Source organism: Macrobrachium rosenbergii, chromosome 41 (assembly GCF_040412425.1).
Source record: "Macrobrachium rosenbergii isolate ZJJX-2024 chromosome 41, ASM4041242v1, whole genome shotgun sequence".
NCBI classification, from domain to species: Eukaryota; Metazoa; Arthropoda; class Malacostraca; order Decapoda; family Palaemonidae; genus Macrobrachium; species Macrobrachium rosenbergii.
The window spans coordinates 53086199-53106485 of NC_089781.1; the positions used below are offsets into that span (position 1 = coordinate 53086199).

The window sequence follows — 20287 nt, forward strand, 5'->3', positions numbered from 1 at the left end:
TATATATATATATATATATATATATATATAATATATATATGTGTGTGTAGACACACACACACACACACACAATTTTAACACATATATAATATATATATATATATATATATATATATATATATATATATATATATATATATATATATATTGATGAATGAAACTTCTTTTCCAAGCAACCTCACACTAAAATTCATTCCAATTGTTTTAATTACTAGAACTGTGGGTTTTCATTCGCCCCTTCATAAACTCTCACCCTCATTCCCAAAAGGGTTAAGCCTTTAGTCCTTCTTTCTGTTCAAAATGACTGCCATGTGCGCGCTATAGAAAACGAGGCAAAGATTGACCTTTTGGGCCATCTATCTGGATGCCCAGGAGTAATCCTCCCGAGGTTAAATGTCGACGATGCAACAGCAGTTGAGAGAGAGAAGCGCTCAGAACTCCACCCAGGACAGATATCCTTATGTTTGCCTGTCCCTTGTGCCCTCCACGTGTTCGACCCCAATGATTGAACCAGTATACCTTTGTAGTGGCATCCTCTTAATTCCCTCCTCCAGCATCGGCGCCCTATTGAACTAGGACGTTGTCATCTTGACGAAGGTAATGTACCGGAATAAGGTTTCTTAGTCAGTCACGACTCCTGTTATTTCTCTGTCTGATTTATTTTCTATTTCCATTGTGCAATCACCTTCAGTAATTTGTGCTGGAGCATCAAATGTTAACATAATTATGCATTTAGTGTTGAACCGAGTCATTTGGCACTATCTGTGCATTCCCTCAGTTCCCTTTAAGCATCTTATTCTTGCAAGTAACCGTCTCTATCCTCATGTGCAGTGGTCTTATGCCACCCCTTAATCTACCCCTCTGCGATGTTTCTGTTATGAAGACATCATTGGTGTAGAATATTTTCTTCTGAATAGAATTCACTCATTTAGCAGGACCTTATTATTACCTGCCCAGTAATTCATCATTCTTCTGATCTGTGTTTGTTATGTAAATATAATTAATTAAGGGAACCCCATGCGTTTACGTAATCTTCCCTCACATGAAGAAGTCCCCAGGCCACAGTATTTCCCTTATTTGTTTGTCTACAAAGTTGCCTAAATCAGTCTATTTAGTCAGATGTTTTAATGAAATACAGTAGATTTCTTGAAATTGCAAAGAACTCCCTGCAATTATCCGTGCTGCCCAGAATCCCGTAAATATCAAAGGTATATTCATAGCAATTGTTGACCTTTGCCAAGTATGCAATTGCTTGCAGTTATCAGCAGAATGGGAACTGCTAGCTGGTCTGCATAAATAGAGACGTCCCTGGTAACATACCCCTTCCATTTTAAGCACTTGAGAAGAGCCAGTCCCACAGCATAAGTACGTGTCGAAATATTTTGTTTAGCTTTATGCTAGTTGAGAAAAGTGACTGCAATCAGTGTTAGGTAATTGATAGTCCATGTGCATGCCAATTTAGTTCATAAGAAGAGAGAGCGTATTAACCATTCCACAAGATTTTTGTGCTGTTAGCTGCATGTTTTAAGAATAGGAAGCTAGGGAGCAACTCAGTTGAAGAATTAATAAAAAGGAATAGAGCCCCTATTCCTTCGTCCATGTGATAGGGACAATTTGAAAGTCCCGAATTCCCAAATAGGCACACTGTACACGACCAGCAAGGCTTTGACCCCAGCTATTTTTGCATCGCTGGATTTATCTTCTCTCTCTCTCTCTCTCTCTCTCTCTCTCTCTCTCTCTCTCTCTCTCTCTCGCTTGATTGATAGGAAAAGCTAGGAAGTATTTAGGAATCTAAATTTCTGCTCTTAAGACGAGAGAATAATATATTCTGACCCAGAATCTTCAATTCCAGACCACATGGCCCCATCCCTAACTGTCCACCATCTTTAATTTAGAGTTCTATTGGGAATCCCATTGTTCTCAACAATGCACGCACAGCACTCATATATAAATCCCTCTCTTATGCTCACTAACTTTTATCCTTACGTCTGTGCATATCGCAGCATTTCTGAGAGTAAAAATTCTAATTCTTTAACTGAGTCGAATATTCCTTAGTGAGACCGGAGTATTCCTGTAAATTTATTTATTGAAGAATATCCGCGAGAACTTCCTCTTTCATTCATTACTGTGGAGCTCCCCAAAGCATGGGAAAAAGGGTTACCCAGGCAAGCCAGACAAGCGGTCAAGAGTAGCCCGACCACCTGACTCATTATTCATTGATGGCAGATGTCACAAGACCAGAAGTAAACATTAGAGTACTGTTATTTTTCATGTGCAAGCTAAGGTTTGTTTTGATAATGGAGAACAATAATTTCTTCCTTCCCCATGCATAACCTCTCAGCAGTCCGGACTGCCCCGTGCATGTTAAGATTAAGCATTTTTGTCTTACCATAGGGCATGGGAGATTTTAATATTTCAATAGAATCGATGTACTGTTTTCACTACGCCACATTTAAATTATTTTGACAGTACAAGGAAAATTTCTTTTACACACCATAAGTGTATAACCCTCATAAGCCTTTTATTAGTTCTGCAGCTTATCTCCACAAATAAAATATACATAAAGGCTTATGTTAGCTTGGGCTAATCTTCATTCATTACAAACAACTGAGTCTTCCTGAAATTTGTCTTATTCAGACATACTAATTTTCATTCATTTTTAATGAGCAGGAGAAAGAAAGAATAGCCCGGGAGAAACGAGAAGAGGCAGAAAGACAGGAGAAGGAGAAGGAAGGCAGGAGAAGGAGAAAGAAAGGCAGGAGAAGGCAAAAGAAAAGCAGGAGAAGGAGAAAGAAAGAATAGCCCAGGAGAAACAAGAAGAGGCAGAGAGACAGGAGAAGGAGAAAGACAGACAGGATAAGGAGAAAGAAAGAATAGCCTGGGAGAAACGAGAAGAGGCAGAAAGACAGGAGAGGGAGAAAGAAAGAGCTCATCAGCTTGCAATGGCAGCTCACAACATGTGCAACACACCAACACCCTCTCCTCACTCAACCCCCAGCAGTGTAGGCTCCCTCATAAGAAAATGGGATGAAGCCGAGCCTGAAGCCTGGCTCGACCATATTGAAAAGGTTCTGACGACCTATCAGCCCTCTACTGAAGAAGTGCCTCTGATCCTGGGAAAGCACCTTGAAGGGAAGGGTGCCATTGCATTCAATGCTCTCCCCTCCCCCTACTCAAAGATCAAGGAAATCTTGCCCTTGTCCGCCAAGCCATTACAAAAGCTTTTGAAATAATTCCCAACTGTTGGAGGAAAAGGTGGAGAACTAAGCCCAAAGTATCAGGCCAAACCTGGTTTGAGTGGATTTTTAAAAAGACCCAAGCCTTAAAACGATGGCTAGAATCTCTCAAAGCCATGAGTGCAGAGGAAATCCTCGAACTCCTCCAGCTCAAGGACTTTTTACATTATGCCTCACCAGTCCTTGCCACCCATCTATGTGACGAGGTGCCTAAGACAGCGTTCGAGTGCTGTCATTGGGCTGACATTTGGGATACACCATCCCCATCTTAGTTCCCATGGATGAAAATTATATCCCTCCTCGCCTGCCTCAACCTCCCAAAAATGGACACCCCCATAAGAAACCCGTGTGTGGGTACTGTAAGAGAACAGGGCACCCTACTGAACAATGCTGCTTGAAGGCTGAGAATTTGCCAGAAGACCCCTCTACATCCTCAAACAGGACAACACCCCAACAAGCCACGCCTGGGCAGTGGATGAAAGGTAAAGGGTCTACTCCCTCCAATGGGAGAGTGCCAGGTAAAGATTATAGCCAGACTTATTGCCCAGCTTGCAAAATCTATGGGCACTCTGCCCAATGGGCAAAATTCCCTAGTAATAATAAGTCAAGTATGCCTGTCCTTGCCTTGGCAGTCACCGACCCAACATCCTTAGGTCCTCCAGCCTAGGGTCCCATACATGTGGCACCTCCCTGAGGGAGATGCCCTGTCAGCCAGGTCAAGGCATTTGATACTCTGGCACACAAATGTCCCTCATAAGGGAAGACAAAGTTCCCCGTTGAGCTACTATTAACAGACGTAAACTTGTCACAATTGAAGGTATCAATCACTTTAAGATGATACTTCCTGCTGTCAAGTTGGGGATCATGAGACCTCATGGATCTGAGATCTGTGACCTCGCAGTAGCTAGATACATTCATGGAGGTTATGATATCCTCCTGGGACAGGACTTCCAGTCCCCAACTAAGTCACAGCAATCCAGGGGTCCTATTCCCCAAATCATTCATTAGGCACGAGTAAGCTTCAAACGCCTGCATTCATTCCACTGCCAGTGCCACCTGAGTATGATGTGCAGTGGCGCCCTCCATCAAGATCGATTCCAGATCCCATTCCAGTGCCCGGCCTTGCCCTAGTGCCAGTGCCAGGGCCCCAGTTACATCCCTCTCCAGGAGATCCCAACCTCAATTCACAATCTCTGCCAGTGCCACTTGGGTGCACTGAGCAGTGCCAAGCTCCATCTGTCCCGAACAACGAGCAAATTCCAAATCAAATATTAGTGCCTGACCCTGCCTTAGTGCCAGTGCCCATGCCTGCGCTGGTCAATCTGACCTGCGAGCCTCTCATGCCCCCCATGATCGCTTCCTCTCTGTCTCAGTCCGCCACAGACACAACAGTGAGTAAGGATTCTGCCATGTCTCAAATGACCGATGAACTCAAGGAACTGCAACAGATCGTGATAGAGCTTGCAAAGAAAGCCCTTGCGTCAGCCGTCAAAGAAGCCAACACAGGTGGCATTCCAAATACCCTCCTCGGGCTCGGTTTCCACCAATTCCCCGGCCAAAACACACCATCCCCCTAAGGGAATCCACGGAGGAAATACCACAGGCGTGGATAATTCAAGGTAGCTTAAAGAGAGCCACCGAGCTCTTCTGGCACCGGTGCCAAACTGGCACAGTGCCATCCCTTTTCCCCTACGAAGACTTTGGCACCTCTATCCAGAAGAGGATGTCAGGGTCCTTCAACTATGTATTTTCCTTATATCTCTTTAATTTATTCTTTTCCTTTGACATTTCCCCTTTCTTATTTTGATTATTGATCACATTTATTATACGCCTTACAAAGGCTCACATTTTACTTTATTTCCCTCTGCCAATGCAGAGTGCCCTTGACAGATATTCCAGTTTTATAAGTCCCATGAATCCCCTTTCATGCCTATCACAGCATGATATTAAAAATAAGATATGCCATAGCCATTAGGTATTACCATGAGTGCCCACTTGACACAGTGCCATTATTGTGGATGTTGGCAAATGATCCTGCTGGAGGAGTCGCGTCCTCTGGCTACCTTTGTGGCCTTCTTGAGCTAAAGAATGACCATAGCCATTTTCCATAGGCTAGAGAAAATAATTTCCGCATATTTAATCATCATCTTTTATTAACAATCATTGATTACTCTGAATTTGTCATCTATTTTCATTGTGAATCTCTTTAATAAATCTCGAGTCTCAGAACGTTGCTCAAGTATCGTGGAAACACCTGAGCCCACGTTTACCTTATTGTAACGCCTCTTCAAGGCAGACTAACTGCATGTATGCAAAACTCATACTTGAGTTATTATCAACAGTGCATGAAGTATCTCTAGAATTAAGCTAGTATTAATTCACTGTTTTAACTATACCATCACGTTGTGAAAATATTCTGATTAACATTCATCATATGTTGCCTTTACGTAATAGGAATTTAATGATAAGAATATGTAATTTCTAGCAGCAAGTATTTATTCTGCATTAACGTAAATCTCACAGTGTTGTTTTGCCTCTTGAAGTGAAGTAAAGTCTTTAAGTGAGTTTGCTTGCTGGTAATCATTCTCACCCAATCTAGGGTGTGAATGCTAACTTGGTTGGGGAGGTGCGACAAATGAAACTTCTTTCCAAGCAATCTCACCCATTTTTACATCCATAACATAACAGAGAAAGAAATAAAATTAATTGTAATTGTTTTAATTACTGGAACTGTGGGGTTTTCATTCGCCCCTTCACAAACTCTCGCCCTCATTCCCAAAATGGTTAAGCCTTTAACCTGTTAAGCGTCCCCCAGTCCCAGACGACCTCGCTGCTAACGTACCATCAAACTTTTTTTTGTAGTTAAAGGTCATTTCACTGATGATAGTTTTTCAAAGTTAATATTCATTTTTATGCTTATAATTCATACTTGTAGTTAAGTGTAGGAATATTAATTAAATGACAGAATAAAAAACAATTAATACTACTATTATTTTATTTCAAAAGACTACATAATACTGAATGAAAAATGTTACAGATACATGCACTATTATTCTTTTGTATGCCAATCTCTAAAGCAAGGGGCCACACACAGTCCTACTTCACAGTCCTTACACCAATATGAACTATCCCTTCTTATGTTGTTCTTCCAGCACTGAGCACAAGTTCTTTGTGGCCTCTTCTTTTTATCTGTAGGTGGACAATAATCAGGAAAGTGCCTGCCAATTAGCCGCAAAGGTTTCACTGGAAGTCGTGGGGGCCTGCGCAAGGGAACAGGTCTTTCTTCTGCATATTTTATAATCAGTCTTTCACTAATCCTCAAAATAAACTCACGTCTTACAACCCTCCCACCAAGGGCTCTATATGTAACATAGCAATTCAGAAGAGATATGTCTAACAAATGTCGACATACTTTCTTGTAATATTTCTTCAGTCTATTTCTTGCGATCAAAAAATGAACACAAATATCCTTGTTATCTTTCCATTTCAGTACCATTCTTTTTGGTTTAGTTCCTTTTATTTTTGCTGGCACGCCCTTTCTAGTGACCCTTACAGTGCCGACAGTGTCAGTTTCTTCATCTGCCAATGTTGGACTTGTATAAAAATTATTTGTATATAAACAATAGCCCTTGTTCAAAAGAAGGTCCATAAGAGAGGAAACAATCCTATTAGACACAGGAAGATCCATACACTTTTCCACATATTGTGTGTCTTTACCTGCGTAATGAAAAAGTTCCATATATAACCAGTAGGACTTTCACAAAGTTCATAAAACCTTATTCCAAACCTTTTACGTTTAGCTGGTATATACTGAACCCATGATAAATTTCCCTTCCATCCTAACAAAGACTCATCAACAGAAACGTTCCTACTTTGAATGTAATTGTTCATAAATTTCTTCAGAATAAGATCAGTGAATTGCTTTATTTTTGCCAACTTCCTTCCTGGTCCATCTGTTATATTACTATTGTCAACCAAATGTAAGAATTTATGCAACAAGTCAAACCTACACCCACTCATTACCTTTCGAAAAAAGGAGAAGAAACACTCTCTCGTGTTGAGAAATACATTGAATTATCACACTTAGAATCAATGCCTTAAGTAGACCTATAAAGACTCTCATTCCGCTTGAGCAAGTGTCAAACCATCTATGTGCTCGTGATTGTGGTGACAAATGTTCTACATTCTCATCTAGAAATTGATTTGCAAATCTGTTTGTTTCTTTCACGAGGTAATTAATGATTTCATCATCAAGGTAGTTCTCAAAATATTCTAATGGGTTCTCTTTACCCACAACTGTAAATTTCACGCTGGGATCAGAAACAAAAGCAAAGGGATCTCTCTGTCTCTCCCTCTGGTCGTCCAGTCACTCAGCAATAAAAGTCATCTTCACTCCCGCTATCGGAAGAAAAGTTTGTTCCTTTAATATCCTCATCACTGGAGGATTCAGAACTAGAGCTCTCATCATCAAATAGGTTATCAATATGACTCCTCAGCTATTATTTGATTGATCTCTCCTGAAGAAATACACCTCCTCTTCAGGACACTCATTGTGAAAGGAGCAAAAAGTCAACTTCTCTGGATAAATGCACAAAGTGCACTGAAAGAAAACCAGCTTTCTAGCATCAAGCAACCACCAGGAAAACGTTGCCAGAAAGCAAATAAGTTTCCATTTACAGCCTACGTGTGCTGAGAGTGCTACCAAATGATGTTCCTACACTTTCTATATGAATAAACATATTATTACAGGACTGACAGCTTGACACGGGCATTTTAAGTCTTGAACGTAATATCATGTTGAAGGCGGTACCGAGTAGATCATGGTAAACATATTATCGCATGGGTGACGCTTAAGAGGTTAATCCTTCTCTATGTTCAAAATGATTGCCGAAGGCTTTGTTTCCAGGTGACCTTCGAAGAGGCCTTCCTCGATGGCGTCAGATAACGGGCAAGGGGGGAGCCAAATAAGAGAAAGTTGGCACCACACCGCCTGGGCCCTGGTAATCTCCATGAGGTCTGACTGGATGCCATATGCATGCTATAGAAAACGAGGTGAAGATTGACCTTTTGCACCATCTATCCAGATGCCCAGGAGCAATCCCCTGAGGTTAGATATAGACGATTCAACAGCAGTCGAGAGAGAAAAGCACTCAGAACTCCACCAAGACAGATATCCTTACCTTTGCCTGTCCCTTGTACCCTCCATGTGTTCGACCCTGAGGATTTAACCAGTATAATTTTGTAGTGGTATCCCCTTAATTTCCTCCTCCAGCGTTGGCGCCCTATTGAACGAGGACATCGTCATCTTGACAAAGGTAATGTACTGGAATAAGGTTTCTTAGTCAGTTATGATTCCTGTTAGTTCTCTGTCTGATTTATTTTCTATTTCCGTTGTGCGATCACCTTCAGTAATTTGTGTTGGAGCATCAAGTGTTAACATAATTATGCATTTAGTGTTGAACTGAGTCATTTGGCAATATCTGTGCATTACCTCAGTTCCCTTAGAGTGTCTTATTATTCTTGCAAGTACCATCTTGCATATATTGCAGATAGGACTCGGCTGTTCCTGTTTTGAAGACATCATCGGTGTGGAGTATTTTCTCCTGAATAGAATTCACTCATTTAGCAGGACCTTATTTTTACCTGCCCAGTAATTCATCATTCTTCTGATCTGTGTTTCTTATGTAAATATAATTAATTAAGAGAACCCCCTGAGTTTACATAATCTTCCCTTACATGAATAAGTCCCCAGGCCACACAATTTCCCTTGATTTGTTTGTCTGCGAAGTTGCCTAAATCAGTCTATTTAGTCAGATGTTTTAATGAAATACAGTAGATTTCTTGATAATGTAAAGAACTCCCTGCGATTATCTGTGCCCAGAATTCTGTAAGTATCAAAGGTGTATTCATAGCAATATATATATAGATGTGTGTGTTAGACATATACATATGATATAATGGTGGCCGGTAATTTGACTCCCGGTAATTTGACTCCGGTATTTTGGCTCCCGGTATTTTGACTCCCGGTAATTTGACTCCCGGTCATTTTGATTCCCGGTAATTTCACTCCCACTTTTTTCCTTTCTTTTTTCGTTGAATATACAACTTTTAATCTTTCTTTTTTAGTTCAGAAAAAGGTTCTGTTAATTCTCAGTTTCATAATCATCATCATTTACCGTCTAAAAAAAGTAAATAGATAAAAGAAGAAGAAAACAAAACAAAAAATTTACGAAACAGGAAACAAGTAAAAGTACATAATTTTAGTAATAGAATTGCTTGTTTACATGCACGCTAGGTAGTTGACTAAAATTGTCGCTCTATGGAGACTACCAGAAACTATCTCTACCACTTTGTAGTTTGTATTTCGACTCTTCAAGGTTTACCAGTCCCATCAACATCTTACTTCTTTGTTTATTACTTTTAAAAGGAAATATACGGTCACCATGCCTTATGTTTTTAACAGCACCCGGGGAGGAAAGAAACTTGTGGATAACATGAACTATATATATATATATATATATATATATATATATATATATATATATATATATATATATATATATATATATATATATATATATATATATGAGAAACATAAACTAAATGGTGACGGATCCAAGACTTCAGTACTGGAAATGTGAAATCAAGTCCTGCAAAGCTCGAGTCCACACTATGACGCATGATGAAGATTATGATATAATCAAGAACGTCGGTGAACATCATCACAGTTCGTGTGCTTCTAAACCGAAAGTGCGTAAAATTTTAGCTGAACTAAAATCACAGGCATCTGCCTGCCAGGAATCTTCTCGTTCATTAATTTCGTCTCTTTGTGAAATGCTTGATGAAAATGAAATGGCTCTTTTGCCCTCAACTGTGCGTGTAAGTCGTAATATAAGGAACTGGCGTCAAGCAAAAGTAAGCGCTCCTCCAATCCCTCACACTCGATATAGTTACGAGATACCTGATGAATACAAGTTCCTTGATAGTGGTGAACTTTTCTTGCAGTTTGATAGTGGGCAATCTGATAAAGATAGACTACTTGTGTTTGCAACAAATAAAGGCCTTGATGACTTAGTTAATGTAAAACACTGGGCGGGGGATGGAACCTTCAAGTGTTCCCCATCTATATTCTATCAGTTGTACACGCTACATATTCAAGTGGGTTTACTCAGTGTTCCACGATTATTTGCACTGCTGCCAAACAAGAGGCAAGAATCTCACAACCTCCTTTTTAACCAGCTTATGGAATTACGGCCAGGACTGAACCCTGTAAGCATCATGATGGATTTTGAAAAAGCACACATTAATAGTTTCAAATCTGTGTTTCAAAGTGCTTCCGTTTCATGTTGTCTTTTTCATTTATCTCAAAGTGTTTACAGAAAAGTATGTGAAATTGGCTTCAAAGATAGGTACCATCATGACAATGAGTTCAGCATTAAGATAAGATGTTTTTCTGCGTTAGCCTTTCTTCCCCCAAGTGATGTGCTTGATGGATTCGAAGAGCTTGTTGACGATGACGATCTTCCTCAAGAACTAGTCTTATTTTGAAATATCGTACATAGGATGTTTGCGAGGTAGAGGAGTTAGACAACGCAGAACACCTCCTTTGTTTCCTATAGATATTTGGAATGTTCACTTAAGAACGGATTCCGAGATGCCTCGCACAAATAACCATTTAGAGGGCTATCACAATGCCTTGCAAAGCTCTTTAAGTTGTACCCATCCAAATATATGGAAGTTGATTACTGCATTAAAAAGGAAGAGCACTTGGCGCAATTGAAAAAGATTCAATTTGATGGTGGCGAGATTTGTGAGAAAAGAAGAAGTATAAAGATATAAACAAGCGACTGCAGATAAGCATTGAGCGATACAGCGACCAAAATAAACTGGAATTCTTGAGAGCAATAGCTCATAACCTGCATCATTATTGAATTTTTTAATTTTTTATGGTTTCAATTTTGTATATAGTCTTATCTCATACTTTGGTATGATTACATTTTATCCATTTTAGATATTACATACATGCTTTGTATTAATACAAGATGTTAACATGGCTTTTAGTATTATTCGTTTTTCTTTCATTTTTAGTTAATATGTATCTACTTGTTTTTCTTAAAAAAAAATTTATTTTTTGAACTAAACAAGAAAGATTAAAAGTATATTCAACGAAAAAGAAAGGAAAAAGTGGGAGTGAAATTACTGGGAATCAAAATGACTGGGAGTCAAATTACTGGGGTCAAAATACTGGGAGTCAAAATACTGGAGTCAAATTACCGGGAGTCAAATTACCTAGAACGATATAATTGATATAATATATATATATATATATATATATATATATATATGTATATATATATATATATATATATATATATATATATATATATATATATATGTATACGTGTGTGTATGTATGTATAAACACATATACACATAAATATATATATATATATATATATATATATATATATATATATATATATATATATATATATATATATATATATATATATATATTACATTTGTGATATTATTTATATATATATATATATATATATATATATATATATATATATATATATATATATATATATATATATATATATAACAGAAATCTAATTCTTTAGTAAAGTAAAGAAGAAAAATGCCTTACATTACTCACTTGGTTTCTCCCTAGCCATGTGCATGGCTTGACAGAGCTGTCTTCATTCCCTTCCTTTTTCTATCTAACTTTCCCACTCCCCTTTCCATTAATCAGATTTACAGGCCTCAAGCCGAGTGAAATTTCTTGTCACCTTGAGTCCTCAGACCACCTGAGGAAAGTGAGCTAAGCCCAAGCAACTGCAGGAACAACATGGTCATTCCAACTCCAACATCAAGATCAAGCACCTGCAGAAACAATACACAAGCCATCTGACTCCTGTGGTAAGATATTGGCTAAGCATATAATCACCAGATACCAGCAGGAACAATAAAACTGAAATTCCAACATGCCCTGTTAATGGGATATTTGATCTTCTTTATGTCCTCCTTCCTAGTTTCTGCATGTAGGCCTAGATGACAAGGGATCATCAGGAAGCAGCTACTTGAGCAGTAGCACCCGTCATTACCGCTACAAGGGTATGCATCAACTGAGAATGCCAATCAGCACGCCCACAAGAGCAGCCAAAAATATCTATAGAATGGCTTGTCTCATTAGACAAAGGCAGCCTCGAGACTCTCTCAAGATACATTGCTGTTGATACTTCAGTCCTGCAGCCAAAACCTTCTTCCCCACAGTCGCCATTCCTGACATAGAAGATTCTACATTTTGACAAAGTAACCATAGAAACCCAGGAAGAAACCAGGTGTGCTTCATCAATAGCACTTAAATGTTATTTTTAGGCACAGCGGGCAAGGCATGAAAGATCAGGGATTGTTGTTGGAGTGCAGGTCCAGAACAAGGAAGATGAATCGATTTTATTTATAAGGTACATAAAGAAAAATCTCCTTTATTTGAAAGGAGTGCAAAGAAGATTGTGCTTTATTTAAAAGGTAATTTTATAAGCAAGAAGTTTTTGGGACTGTAACTCAAGCTCACAGAGGACATTGTCTTATCAACTTATTTCTAATAATATTCTCACAATATTACCCTTGGTTATATTCAGTGTCAAATGGAATGCTAATGGGTTTATATTTCACTGCCTTGTGTTAAACTGGATAACATTGCGTCTTACGGAAATGTTATATCCCAGTTGCATTACTAATGCAGTTATAAAAGCTAAAAACATTCCAACAAGAAAACTCAAGGCGAAGAACAGAGGAATTTTGGCAAATCACTCCTTGTCCACTAACACCTTGGCACAAGAAGGAAAAGAATTTACTCAGTTGAAAGCTTTTAAAGCAACATGTGTCTGTTTTGATATGTGTATATGTTTCTGGCGGGCACTGCTGCAAACCAGTCATAGTTGGACATACAAAGCAACATTGTGCCCTACATGAGTTGATCAATAATCTCCCAGTGATTTGGTATCATTTAGCGAAGGCTTGGTTCACCTCCAAGATCATTTCTGATTTGTTCCATAACACTGCTAGACATCAGATAAAGGTTTTGCTTCTCACTGACAATGGGGCTGCACATCCTACCACAACCCGGTTGTCTGGTGACTAAGGTCGTATTAGGGTTATGTTTTGCCTCCTAATGTGACTGCAGTCATTCAGCTGATGGCCGAAAGTGTTACTGTTGCAACGAAATGGCTATACCAGAGAAAGTTCCTGGAAGAGATGATGGTGGTGTCTGATGGTGAGCAGGAGAAGGAGAAAGGCCCAGATACACATAGGAACAAACTCTTGAGAATCCGCAAAAGTATCTGCTGATATCTGCATCTACAACTTTGTAGCTGCTTGGAAGGATGTCACTGTACAGACTCTGGAGCATGCTTGGAACCATATCCTGAATGGGAAGAGGGCATGGTCAACTCTCAAGGCTTCGACATGGGAGACTTTCGTGCCAAAATCACCAAGGAGATGACAACGTTCCCGAGGATGGCATACAGGAGTGGCTAGCCGACAACAGTAACGATTCTGGCTTCCAACTTTTGTTTCACAATGACACAGCTGCTGCACCTGCTGCTGGTGAGATGCAGGAAGAAGCCCTAAAGATGATGCATCACAACCAGTGCCTTGGTATAAACACATGCATCGACCGTCATGCTTTCCCCAAGGGATTAGAGGCAGCTGAAGGTATTTAAGAAATGTGGCAGATGGTGATTGCCAAACATAATCTTTATTCTTATCATTAGAGTACTCTAACCCCCATGCGCCCAAGACCATCACCATCCACATCTTCAGTAACGTGTCCACTCACCTCAGAAATGCAGGGGAACACTTTGGTACCCTTTGTTAACATGCCAGGAATCTGATGTCTCTGCCACCTCTTAACAACCAGACCCCTCAAGCTTGATGACAGTGTGGTGTTGCATGCAGTTTCAGCACCATACACAGGTAAGCAAGAGAAAAAAAGTGTTATTTTTATTTTCCAAGTTTTACTTTCTAAGTTTTTTATTTTATTTTCTAATGAAACAAGGTTACCCATGTTATTAGGTACTGTGCTGTATGTACAGCGTACCTATTGTATTGTGTGTTGGGTAAGGGAGAGAGAAAACGCTTTGTTCTTTTTGTAGCCCTTAATTTTTATTTTTCATTTTGTTTGGACATTATTGTATTTTTAAAAGACATAATAGGAAAAAAGTGCAAATCATGCTTTGCAAAAATATTCTACAGTATAGGAGTGTACTGTACCATGTGTATAGTGCCTACCGTATTGAACGTTGTGTATAAATATATAGGACAATAAGGTAGTCAGTTTTGGTTTATTATCCAGTTTTCAGCTTAAAGTGTGTTGGTTGTTATTTATAAGCATATTTAGTGTGTATAGCTATTTGGCAGACAAAGTGGGGGGGGGGGGGCTAAGGGTGCAAAGTTGCCATTTTACACCCAAAGTGTTTATTGATCTCTGGAAATTTCCATTACCCAGCAGGGCTTTGGGTGTTTTAATGTGAATATAGGAGTGATTACTGTATGTATATATGTGTGTGTGTATGTATATGTATATATATATATATATATATATATATATATATGTATATATATATATATATATATATATATATATATATATATATATATATATATATATATATATATACATATATATATTGATATATATATATATATATATATATATATATATATATATATATATATATATATATATATATATATATATATATATATATTTCTATGAATGTCCGAGGTATATTTACTTGGTTCTGGGTGGCAACAGATGAATGCAGGGAGTTCCTTTTATTTATTACACATCTGACTCAATATTAGGACAATTCGTAGCCAAACAAGGGAAATCTGTGGCTTAGGGCCTTCTTCATGTGAGGGAAAATTACGTAAACTCAAGGGTTCTCTTAACTAATCTGGCAGGTAATAATAAGGGCCTGCTAAAATAATGAATCCTACACAGAATAAAGACTCTACGCCGAAGATGTCTTCGTAACAGGAAACATTGCAGTGGGGTAGAAGGGGGACTGTACATGGATAGAGCCAAGAGATTCCACAGTCGAGGCCTATCTGCAAAATGCATGACGATTACTTGCAATAATAATAAGACGCTCAATGGGGACTAAGGGATATGCACAGATGGTGCCAAATAACTCAGTTTAACACTAAATGCATAATTACATTAACATTGAATGCTCCAACACAAATAACTAAAGGTGATCTCACAATGAAAAATAAATGAAAAATTAGACAGAGAAATAACAGGAATCGTGACTGACTAAGAAACCTCATTCCTGTACATTGCCTTTGTCAAGATGACAGTGTCCTCATTCAACAGGTGCTGGCGATGGAGGAGGGAATTAAAATGCCACTACAAAGTATACTGGTTCGAGCCTCGGGGTTGAACACATGGAAGGTTCAAAGGGACAGGCAAGGCTCAGGACATCTGTCCTGGGTGGCGTTCGGAGTGATTCTCTCTCTCGATTTCTGTTATATCGTCTATAAATAACCTTCGGGGATTACACATCGCGTCTCTTGTAGATGACTCAAAGGTCAATCTTTGTCACATTTTCTGTAATGACCACATGGCATCAGTTAACCCTCGTGGAGGGTTCAGAATGAGGCAGGATGCCAACTTTCTCTTTTTGGCTCCTCCCTTGCCATGCTTAATGCCAAGAAGGTACAACAGTTCCCTGGAAATCAAGGCCTCAGGCAGTCACTGTGAACAGAGAGAGGGGATAGGCTTAACCATTTTCGGGAATGAATGATAGAGTTTATGAAGGGGGAAGTGGAAGCTCACAGTTCTAGTAATTAAAACAATTGGAAGTAATTTTATTTCTTTCTCAATTATGTTACAGATGTAAAAATGGACACAGGTGGTTTGGGGAGAAGCTCTGTTCATTGAAATATGTATATATATATATATATATATATATATATATATATATATATATATATATATATATATATATATATATATATATATATACATACATATGTGTGTGTATATTATATATATATATATATATATATATATATATATATATATATATATATAGAGAGAGAGAGAGAGAGAGAGAGAGAGAGAGAGAGAGAGAGAGAGAGAGAGAGAGAGAGAGAGAGAGGTCATATAGCTGTAAGATTCATGGTAGCTATCAAGGGGGCATCCAGGAAAAGGCAGCACATATATTCTGAATTCATTACTAAATCTCCCCCTTGGAAAGACCTAAAGACAGCCATTGATGATTGTTCCTCTTCCTCAATTCTCTGTCCTGTCTTGATACCCTTCTAAGAGACACCACCAAATATTTCTCCCCATAGATCATTTTTGTTAAGGGAGGTGATGAAGACATGACCCCCCACCATGATACTCACCCTGTCAGCAAGGCATCTGCAAGCTGCCAGAGAACCAGGTATTATTAGATTGAACCCACTCAGACCATCTAGGGCATAGGTCACTCACATGGACACAGCGTTGTTTTCCCTGATGCCTCCAGGCCTAATGTTCTCTGTGACAACTCTCTCCAACTGAATGTCTTACTGCTTCCAACTAACAAACTTTTACCACCCAGTGAACATCCAGATTTTGCCTAGGCCTACAAATGCACTTGGATACAAAAGCACCCATGGCTCTCTAGGCCTGCCCTCGAAGTTGCTTGCAAAGTCCTAATTAGAACAAACATCCAATGAATCCAACAGGAGGAGCTGAGAAGTTAGAAGAGAGAGGATCCCATGCTCAGAACCTTGAAGTGCTAGGTGATGATCTGAAGGATGACTCATACAAAGGTTATGGAAAAGTCCCAGTATTGCCTAATTTCATCAGAGAATCAGCAATCCTTCCATACAAACCTGCCACCCCTTTTGTGCTGAGAGCACCTGACAGAAAACAGTAAAAAGTTAAGCACCTTTACCAAGAAGTGTAGACGGGGAAGCTGACTGAAGTGTGAGTTAGTCTATTATGTTGGAAGTAAATTTCCGAAGGTATCATAAAGGCGTAAAAATTTAAATTGCCGTTAGTTCTTGTTTTATATGCTCGGGGAGAAATCAAGATAATTCTTTCAGTGAAGAAACATTCCACTGTAACTTGATAAATGTGCATCATTCAAGTAGTATGCCACTGTTCAATTGAGTGATTAAGGAATTTCTTGATTCAGGTTTGTGAACGAAGCACTAAGTCTTGTTTTAAATGTTTATGATGGTCCTTGAATTGCTGTTAACTGATCAACTAGCTTTTACCATGGCACTTCCTGAACAAGATGCTAAACTATCGTCATTTATGTATTCTATTACTGTGTTTGTCTTTGGGGAGATCTATTGTATTAGCGACTAGTATTCTGCCTTGCTGACAGTATTTCAACACTCACTGCTTAATGCTTGTCAGAACAACCATTCAACTGGCCAACTGCAGAGTGGTGAGGCAGTCCCTGAACGTGTCGGGAAAGTTATTAGAAGCTGTACTTTTTCCTTTAATGTATTGCATTAAAGCAATTGCATTAGCAAGAGAAAATTCCACTGTCAGAGACCGCAATTCCAGTGTTCTCCAAAATTCTAGAGTGTTGAACAAGTCTCGAGTGCGACGTACATTTGTGTAAAAAATGGGAACATTATTATCTTTGTTATTATTATTAGTCTTTATTGCTAATGACTAGGTCTCTTCTTGTTAATCATTTGTGTCAAATTATGCCTGTGAAACTTCCATGATATGAGTGCTATTAGTATTTGCCCATATTTTCAGTGACTGTGTCTATTATTATTATTATTATTATTATTATTATTATTATTATTATTATTATTATTATTATTATTATTATTATTATTATTATTATTATATTAAATGTTGATTGTGCCTGCGAATTTCTATGGACTCCTGTTAAAGCTAAGGTTTGCATCTATGTGCATGCTTGCATGCCTGATTAAGCTTTCTAGGAAGATTTCAGTATAAGATGGGATACATTTTTCTGTATTACAGTCCAACACTTCGGTAGTTTATTATTATTGTAATAACAGCTCTTAACTTCTCGAATTCTTTGTGCTTTTTTGGATACACTTGTCACTACAAAGTGTTAAGATCTAAGTGCAAGAAATATGAAGAAATTATCATGTCCGGTAGTGGGAAATGACTCCAGGTCCCCTAATCAGAATGAGGTACCATTGTCGACCTGACCACGAGAGGGATAAAAGTCTATTGCCTCTCATACATACATATACCTGTCGTTTTCAGATGGTGAGGATGGGTCTATTTCAGCTCTAATATATATACAGCATATCTGAAAATGACAGGTATATGTATGTGTGAGAGGCAATAGACTTTTATCCTTCTCGTGGTCAGGTGGACAATGATACCTCGTTCTGATTAGGGGACCCGGGCTCGTTTCCCGCTACCGGGCATCATAATTTCTTCATATTTCTTGCACATGGATCTTAAGGCTTTGTAGTGACAAGCGTATCCAAAAAGTGCGAAGAATTCGAGAAGATAAGAAGGCATTGTGGCTATTCCAGTTACACATGTATCTGGTAAAAAGTGACCAGTAGATTCTACATATATATTTCAGCTTAAAGCAATAAAAATTGATTGTCCACTTGGCTACGATGGTGAGGATTGGTCTATTCCAGCTCTAATATAGATATATCAGAAAATGACAGGTATATGTATATAGACTTTTATTTCAGACAATGGTGCCTCAAAAATAATTTCTTCATTGATTGTCCATTTGTATGACAAGTGTACAAAAAGATGGAATTGAGAAGTTAAGAAGGCATTGTCTATTCCACATGCTCCTAGATTCTATATATATATCAGCAATAAAAAATGGTGAGAATCAGTCTATTCCAGCTCTAATATAGATATATCTGAAATTGACAGGTAGTACAAGAGGCAATAGACTTTTATCCTTCTCGTGGTCAGGTAGACAATGGTGCCTCACTCTGATCAGGGGACCTGGGTTCGTTTCCCACTACCGGAACATAATTTCTTCATATTTCTTGCACATGGATCTTAAGGCTTTGTAGTGACAAGTGTATCCAAAAGAGTGCGAAGAATTGGAGAAGTTAAGAAGGCATTGTGGCTATTCCTAGTTACACATGTATCTGGTAAAAAGTGACCAGTAGATTCTACATATATATTTCAGCTTCAAAGCAATAAAAATCGATTGTCCACTTGGCTACGATGGTGAGAATCAGTCTATTCCAGCTCTAATATAGATATATCTGAAATTGACAGGTAGTACAAGAGGCAATAGACTTTTATCCTTCTCGTGGTCAGGTTTACAATGGTACCTCATTCTGATCAGGGAACCTGGGTTCGTTTCCCGCTACCAGACATCATAATTTCTTCAGATTTCTGGCACTTGGATCTTACGGTTTTGTAGTGACAAGCGTTTCTAAAAAAGCACAAAGAATTCGAGAAGTTAAGAGGGCATTGAGGATATTACAATTACATATGTATCTGGTAAAACGTGATCAGTAGATTCTACATTATATATACATATATATATATATGTGTGTGTGTCCTGAATTATGTAATGTTCATATATATATATATATATATATATATATATATATATATATATATATATATATATATATATATATATATATATATATACATATATATATCTATTTATATATGTATATATATATATATATATATATATATATATATATATATATATATATATATATATATATATATATATATATATATATCGTTGCACACTGGAGCACACGATCAAGTGTTAATTTTGCTATGTCGTCTTCCTCCACTCCCTCCTCCCACTTCCCTTCCTTCCTTCTTCCTTCCACTTCCCCTTCCCCTTCCTCCCATCTCCCTTTTCCCTCCACTTCCCTTCCTCTTCCATCCCCTTCCCTTCCCTTCCCTCCCCTCCCCTCCCACCATTCCATACCCCTTCCCTTCCCATGCCCTCCACTTCCCCCCTTCCCTCCCCTCCCCCCTTCCCCTCCCATCCACCTTCCCTTCACCCTTCCATCCCCTCGCCTCTTCC

The 20287-nt window shown here is 38.5% G+C and overlaps 2 protein-coding genes across 2 annotated transcripts in view; one reads left to right on the forward strand and one right to left on the reverse strand.

Moving 5' to 3' along the window:
- LOC136827173 (uncharacterized) overlaps positions 1-20287 on the reverse strand; it is a 369000-nt gene that overhangs the window by 317310 nt on the left and 31403 nt on the right. The window lies entirely within an intron of this gene.
- Positions 9840-10784, forward strand: LOC136827174 (uncharacterized). The gene has a single exon (XM_067084945.1). The coding sequence runs from the start codon at positions 9840-9842 to the stop codon at positions 10782-10784; it is 945 nt and encodes a 314-aa protein (XP_066941046.1).